The following is a 7,923-nucleotide window of genomic DNA, read 5'->3' as shown; positions in this document are numbered from 1 at the left end:
CCTGACAGGCAAACCTGTGTGTAGCAGGTTTTTGCATTGCATTGGTCTAGAATTTCTCCATGTGGACGCTACATTTGACAAGTGTGTAGATGGAATAGTGTGAGTATCTAGATAATTGTTACAATGATGCTGGCATTAATGTGTCATGCTGGTGCATTCACTGCTGTGACCTGGATCCCCTGTTAAATGGATCTATGTAAAGAATGTGAGCCTGAGCCTATTACCCTGCCCTGTCAGGGTCCTAGTGTGGGTGTAATGATAAGACTGGGCCATCTGATTGTGGTGCAGTCTCAGCCACATGGAGACAGATTTCCGCCCTTCTGTTCCTCCCAGTAAAATTGAGTTAGCTATGAGCTACAATTCCATCCAAGCTATGAAGCACTAATTTACCATTAGTTCAAACGGAAGCCTAAATTACAGCCAGTTGGACATTTTTCAGTAAAATCAGACGGTTGTTTTCTTAACCAGACCAAACCTAATAAACTATTAAACTGCGCCCATATATCTTTTTCCATATTTCCAAGTGAAGCAGACAAAAGCCTGAGACAACGTGTACTCACAAGTGGAAACACTCTAGTAGCTATAGTTACAATGTATAGAAAAATAATAAAAGGTTCAGTGTAAACATTACTTATTCAAATAATTATACACTTAAAAATGTGCTTTGTTTAAATGATCTCCTCCAAGTATAAATATTCAATATTTTATTTTAATGTTAATGTAATAAATTTAGATATATATCTAATGTAAAATATACAATATAAACATATTTAATTAACTAATAATAGAAAGCTAGATAAGGCTAGATAAATAAATAAATAAATCCATATAATAAAAGATAGATAGATAGATAGATAGATAGATAGATAGATAGATAGATAGATAGATAGATAGATAGATAGATAGATAGATAGATAGATGATAGATAATAGATAGATAGATAGATAGATAGATAGATAGATAGATAGATAGATAGATAGATAGATAGATAGATAGATAGATAGATAGATAGATAGATAGATAGATAGATAGCATAAGTTAAGATTAGTGAATAGATGAGTCTGAGAAATCCCCACCCCCACACATTCACCATATATTATTTACACTGGTACTTTCTAAAGTGTTTTAAATTGGTTTATTGACAATATCCTTGAAAATACATCAGGCATAAACAGATCTGGTGCCATCATGTACAGAATATATATATATTCGTTTATCTGTAGTATAGAGTTAAATAAATAGTTAATTTCTGTGTGTTTATATATACTCTCCATGCAGTCAAGGTACACTATATGCAGATAGAGCGATACACACAAATATGCAACTACTTACAATTATATGCTTGCACACACAACACAACACAACACGGACATTACGCTGTATATAGATGAAATACAGTTATCGGGCTTGTCTTCTCTACAGGCTTGTGTTTGTAGATCTTTCCGTCCATCTTGCAGCGCTGGATACATTGTAAATGGTTTAGACAGATACAAACTATTATTTACTATTTAAAAAGCATAAAGTTAAACAAAGAAGAAAAAAGTTTCCAAGTATCTCGTTACCAAAACTGTTAATAATTAAATCCGAAATGTAAAAGACTCACTGCATGGCATCCTAATGTTTGTAAATATGTACAGTAATAGTCAATATTTACCAACTAGTTCTAGGAAAATGCTGCCTGACATGTAATTTTCTACGCGCTCTGTTTACATAACAAAATCAAACAAACACGAACTTATTTCCTGACTTTAGTCAAAATCTGCAGAACCAGAGAAAACTCAAACCTGAGATCCGGGAGAATGTAAAAGTTTAGCAGAAAACACTGCAGAAACTGATCAAGCAAGATTGTACCAGGGCTGAATACTAACTTAACATGAAAAGGCTTTAGGGGGCCATGTGAACTGTCCCTGTCCAGATGATTAATGGGGGTGAATTAGGGGTGAAATCCAACCCCTAGCAGAAAAAAAAAAACCATACACACACACAAACAGACAACTTGAAAATTTTCTTTGTCTTTTACATAAGTGTTCAAAATAAAGACAATAATAAATATTTTATTTATTTTTATTTATTTTATCAAATGGTTAATTCAAACTCTACTAAAATACAGACAAATAATCGTTTCCAGATCCATTTTCAAATGAAAGGGAAAAAAATAAATCTGATTTTATATTACTAATAATAAATTAAAAATGAGACAAGTATAAAACAAACCAACAAAAATAGACACAACATATTTAACTGATTTAACGCATTAGGGCATGACCACACATGGCGGAATTCCTCCGCAACTGTCCGCATCGATGCCGCACAGAATCTGCGTTGCAGATTCTGCAGCGGATCTGCACAAAATGTGCAGTACATTGATGCGGACTAGCTGCTGCAGACTGCGGGAAAAGTGCTTCCCTTCTCCCTATCAGTGCAGGATAGAGAGAAGGGACAGCACTTTCCCTAGTGAAAGTAAACGATTTTCATACTTACCGGCCGTTGTCTTGGTGACGCGTCCCTCTTTCGGCATCCAGCCCGACCTCCCTGGATGACGCGCCAGTCCATGTGACCGCTGCAGCCTGTGCTTGGCCTGTGATTGGCTGCAGCCGTCACTTACACTGAAACGTCATCCTGGGAGGCCGGACTGGAGACAGACGAAGGGAGTTCTCGGTAAGTATGAACTTATATGTTTTTTTACAGATACATGTATATTGGGATCGGTAGTCACTGTCCCGGGTGCAGAAACAGTTACTGCCGATCGCTTAACTCTTTCAGCACCCTGGACAGTGACTATTTACTGACGTCTCCTAGCAACGCTCCCGTCATTACGGGAGCCCCATTGACTTCCTCAGTCTGGCTGTAGACCTAGAAATACATAGGTCCAGCCAGAATGAAGAAATGTCAAGTAAAAAAAGCAAGACGCATCCGCAGCACACATGACATGTGCATGACAGCTGCGGACTTCATTGCGGAACTTTGAATCTCCATTGAAGTCAATGGAGAAATTCCGCCATGAGTCCGCCACTGCTCCGCAACAGACAGAGCATGCTGCGGACACCAAATTCCGCTCCGCAGCCTATGCTCCGCAGCGGAATTGTACGCATCGTGTAAACGAACACTGCTAAATTAAAGTGAAAGTCAATGTAGAAACGGCTCCGCTGCGGATTAACGCTGCGGAGTGTCCGCAGCGGAATTTAAGTGCAATTCCGCCATGTGTGAACCCGCCCTTATAAATATAGGATTTTTCTTTATTGTTTCTACTAAAAAAGATTCAGAGAAATTACAAAACCTGGAAGTCAATATTACATAAATACAGTTTAAAATAGAACTAATTTTAGGGGACCTCCAAGAACACTACAGTCTATCCACAAAGAGTAACATTCCAGCATGTATAGGCTATGACCTTCCATCCCCAGTGTTTTTGCCCAGGCATACAAGTTTACACTACAGGGAGAGTAAGGGAGTTTTGTCTAATTGGTTGCTTATGTGGCATTGCTCTTCATGCATAGTCCCTGTATTCTGCATAGTTTAATAAATACATAGGAGATGTAGGGGGTTGAGGCATACTGTTGGTGGTGGGTTTACATGTTTTAATGACATAATGGGCCAGGCTAAATTGCCTTTATGTTTCAAAGGGTAGACAATTCTACAGATGTGTCAGAACTGGAGGCTCCTGGGAACACCCCTGAGGCACAGGATGTATGTTTAAGTCTGTGTAGGTGGGATGTGGGTCACAGGGCCCAAGATGGTGTTTGCTTGGTGTCTGTGCAGCACAGCTGTAGTCAATGCTATCTGAAGACGGATGGGGCATATTGAACATTGAGCAGCTTCCAGACCCATTTTCCAGGTAATTCCCTCCAATGTAACTCTGATTTCCCTGTAATACAGAGTTGTCATAGACTGCATCTCCATGCATTGAAGGGTGGTCATACTCAGAGGTCAGGGGCTGGTTGTATCGTTTTTGAGCTGGTGGGTTGTCATACAGGGGTGTAGAATAAGCTGTTAAACCATACATATTACCCGGACTCTTGTTAAACTCATTAGCCATGGGCACTTCATAGCCACTTTCATCATCCAGGGTGAGGGGGTTGGAGTAAGGTATCAGTGATGGACTTCTGCTGGGAGATTGTCCTCCTGGGGATGCACCCCCACCCTTCCCCTTGTGGTCCTTCTTGTACTTCATTCTCCTATTCTGGAACCAGATCTTGATTTGTCTTTCCGATAAATTGAGCAGTTTGGCCATTTCCAGCCTCCTTGGGCGGCAAAGATAACGATTAAAATGGAATTCTTTCTCTAACTCCACCAGCTGGGAATTAGTATAAGCAGTCCTGGCCCTTTTGGATGCAGAACTTATGAAGCTGTAGTCCTGTGAGCTATCATCTTCTGGAGAAAAAAAACCAAAAACAAAATCGTTTTTATGGTGCAAAAGCCCATTATTCACACATGACAATATCACTTTAATGTCCATCAATAAATCCTTTCAATACACTTTATTCTTCATTTGAGTGGGAGGTATTGTTATTTGTTATCAGCCATTTCCATGCCAAATTATAATCAAGACAATATAACAACAATCCAATCATCTCAACAACTGCTGCACCTCCTATAGAAGATCTATTCAAATAATTTAGAGGAGACTGTACAGAAAACAGTTATAACTTAGACATTACTAGGAAAAACTTTAGAGTCACGTGACAGGATATTAGATGGTTGGCTTAGAGATAGATAGATAGATAGATAGATAGATAGATAGATAGATAGATAGATAGATAGATAGATAGATAGATAGATAGATAGATAGATAGATAGGTAGGTAGGTAGATAGATAGATAGATAGATAGATAGATAGATAGATAGATAGATAGATAGATAGATGATAGATAGATAGATAGATAGATAGATAGATAGATAGATAGATAGATAGATAGATAGAAGCTGAAAAAGATAGATAGATTTACCTATGTGAAACATTATTGAAAGGACTGTTATATAGCTTGTGCCCATTTATTGTACTACCCCACTCTGTATTAGCAGAATATTGTGGCTCTGAGGGTGGGGGATCACATTGTGTTACCTGTTGGGGGAGGGGTCTGCTTCTTCTGTTTGGAGTTCTGACGAGTTTCTTTCATCCAGGGGAATATCTGTTTGGGTACGTTGTTGTTCTTGCTGCTTTTCTTGGTGCCAGTGACCTCAGCAGGCTCTGTTTCAGCACTGGGCTGGGAGGGGCAGTTTTGGGTAGCAGTCGACTTGGGGTTAGGGGACGCTGAGTTTGGTGACTTAGGTTTCTGGGCTTGTTCTGAGACATCAGACAGATGAAAGTCAATGCCCTTCATGGAGAGCTCGTTTTTATTGCTAGTGGAGCCCGGCTGCAGGCAATAGGAAGATTCAAAATCGTTTTCACTGCCATAAGTCTGGTGCCCAAGGTAGCTCATGGCACTTGTGTCTTGGAAGCCACAGCCTGCGAAAGACCCTGAGTTGTCGAAGTAAAGTGACTTTTGCATCTTCTCAGTTCTGTTCTGTCTTTGTAAAACAATATGACCGGGTTATCAGAGATCACACTTAAGTGACCCTTGTAGACGATGCTGAGTCTGCTCTATAGATAACGCTCCAACATCCTAGCTCTATATCAAACCAGATCTTTCTCCAGTCCAAATGTTCTGTAAAGGGCCTCAGACCTGCTGACACACAGAAAGCAAATAAAAGAATTAGAGTTCCAAAAGAAATCCTAAGAACCACCTTCTGACGTCACTGCACCTACCAGTATAGTTTGGCTACTTTACATATATGTGAGATTTTATTTTTTTTGCCAAGTTATTCTTAGTAACAAAGGAGCCTTGAATATGAAGACAACGCTAAGCTTTTCTTAAACACTATCCTCTGTGGTAGGTCTTACATATATTTCTGCTTTTACAGTCTGAAAGCTGCCACTTTAAGTGAACTCAGGGTGGGGAGAAGCATGAGCATTATTCTATGTATCTATCTATCTATCTATCTATCTATCTATCTATCTATCTATCATCTATCTATCTATCTATCTATCTATCTATCTATCTATCTATCTATCTATCTATCTATCTATCTATCTATCTATTGTCTATCATCTATCTATCTATCTATCTATCTATCTATCTATCTATCTATCTATCTATCTATCTATCTATCTATCTATCTATCTATCTATCTATCATCTATCTATCTATCTATCTATCTATCTATCTATCTATCTATCTATCTATCTATCTATCTATCTATCTATCTATCTATCTATCTGTCATCTATTTATCTCTCTATTTATTTATTTATTTATTTATTTATTTATGTATTTATTAATTATTTATTTATAATTTTTGCTAATAATGTTTTTGTTTTTTTTGCTGTTGAAGATTTATTATGCCGTAGGTCTCCCTTCTGAATATAGGCGATGCGGTATAATTAACAACAAAGGATCCATGGATTAAACAAAGGTCTGGGATAGTTAACGAAGTTAAAACGCAGTTATTGAATACATGGTTGAATGCACTGAATATATTTATATATAAAAATGTTATCTTATTACACACATGTGGAAAATAAATGTAAGCATTCTATAAAATATACGTTTTTAATAAATTAATAGGTTGCTAATTTATGCAAATTACTAAAATTAAAAATAGAGCTTATACCGAAAACTTTTTAAACTTTACAAACTTTCCGGAACTTCGTTTGTTGGCTATATAGTCTCTATTGTTGTGCCAATTATTATTATATCTATCTATCTATCTATCTATCTATCTATCTATCTATCTATCTATCTATCTATCTATCTATCTATCTATCTATCTATCTATCTATCTATCGATTTATACAGATTTATTACAAAACTATTTGACCACCAGCTAAACCCCGGATTGTTGTTTAAACTGAAGATGACAGATGAAATCCATGACAGCTGGATTTATGTAGTGGAAGTGCCGTAGGAAGTTATAAAAATGATTAACAGTAATGAGATGACTGCTTATATCTGGAAGACTATAGTTTAAGTTTAATGCTGCTTGTGTTTTCCAAGTGACTGCCTCTTACCTACCGCTTGTGAACACTATAGGTTCTACCTGGCAAGATGGATGGATTTAGGAAAGGTGAACAATAGTTATTATCATCTGATCTAGCGCTCCACCACAATCCAGACTACCCCAGCTCTCCTCATCGCACAAATCAAAATGACCAACAGCATAATCTAGTTAGCAATGCATGAAAAGATAGCAGAGAGATAGGGAGCAAGAAAAACAGGAATCCAAGGATGTGTTTCTCTTATGTGTCTATCTATCTATCTATCTATCTATCTATCTATCTATCTATCTATCTATCTATCTATCTATCTATCTATCTATCTATCTATCTATCTATCTATCAATCACTTTAGCTATATTATATCTCTGTCTAATATATATATATATATATATATATATATATATATATATATATATATATATATATACACACACACACATATTTACCTGTGTAATTTTTTGTCCTCTACACAAACTTTTCTATAACTTCACTACTGTTCTTAGTAAAGTTCGTTCATTTGTTCTATAAACGATAAGTTTATGTGTTGAGTCTGTTTATTTCCATTAATCTTAAGATGATTGCAATAAATCAACCTAAATGTATAGGGAGTGTAGAAATTTGTATCGGATTTCAAAGTTATTGCGTTTTTTCTTTTCATGTTCTCTGGTTTTTTATATTGTTTTTATCTATATTTCTCGTATCTAGAAATGCTCAGACCCTCTGACAGTCTGGACCGGTCTCTCTGTCCTAGACTTGACTTGTGAATATTCTTGTACGTCTCCCAGAGGAGTGAAGGGGCCTCTCTGAGTCCATTTGTTCTGTGTCTCAGCTGCATGCACATTCCCCTCATATTTACCGATCAAACTTTCTCTAACATTTCCAACTGTT

General features: G+C 37.1%; 1 protein-coding gene across 1 annotated transcript; it reads right to left on the bottom strand.

The window, feature by feature from the left end:
- Positions 1–3,336: 3,336 nt before the first annotated feature.
- On the bottom strand, positions 3,337–5,489 carry LOC142740694 (homeobox protein Hox-D3a-like). The gene is made up of 2 exons (XM_075850106.1): positions 5,063–5,489; positions 3,337–4,371 (listed from the first exon to the last, which is right to left on the bottom strand). Exons 1-2 carry the CDS (start codon positions 5,487–5,489, stop codon positions 3,635–3,637), a joined length of 1,164 nt encoding a protein of 387 aa, XP_075706221.1. The 3' UTR covers positions 3,337–3,634.
- Positions 5,490–7,923: the final 2,434 nt, after the last annotated feature.

This window comes from Rhinoderma darwinii, chromosome 2 (assembly GCF_050947455.1).
Source record: "Rhinoderma darwinii isolate aRhiDar2 chromosome 2, aRhiDar2.hap1, whole genome shotgun sequence".
NCBI classification, from domain to species: domain Eukaryota; kingdom Metazoa; phylum Chordata; class Amphibia; order Anura; family Rhinodermatidae; genus Rhinoderma; species Rhinoderma darwinii.
Note: the sequence above shows the minus strand (reverse complement) of the source record. Positions and strands in the feature narration are given on the sequence as shown.

Excerpts from the sequence above, each read along its gene's own strand:
- LOC142740694 (XM_075850106.1), bottom strand. The coding sequence starts at position 5,489 with ATGCAAAAGTCACTTTACTTCGACAACTCAGGGTCTTTCGCAGGCTGT. Across the intron at positions 4,372-5,062 it reads GCAGACCCCTCCCCCAACAG|AAGATGATAGCTCACAGGAC; the intron begins GTAACACAATGT and ends TTTTTTCTCCAG.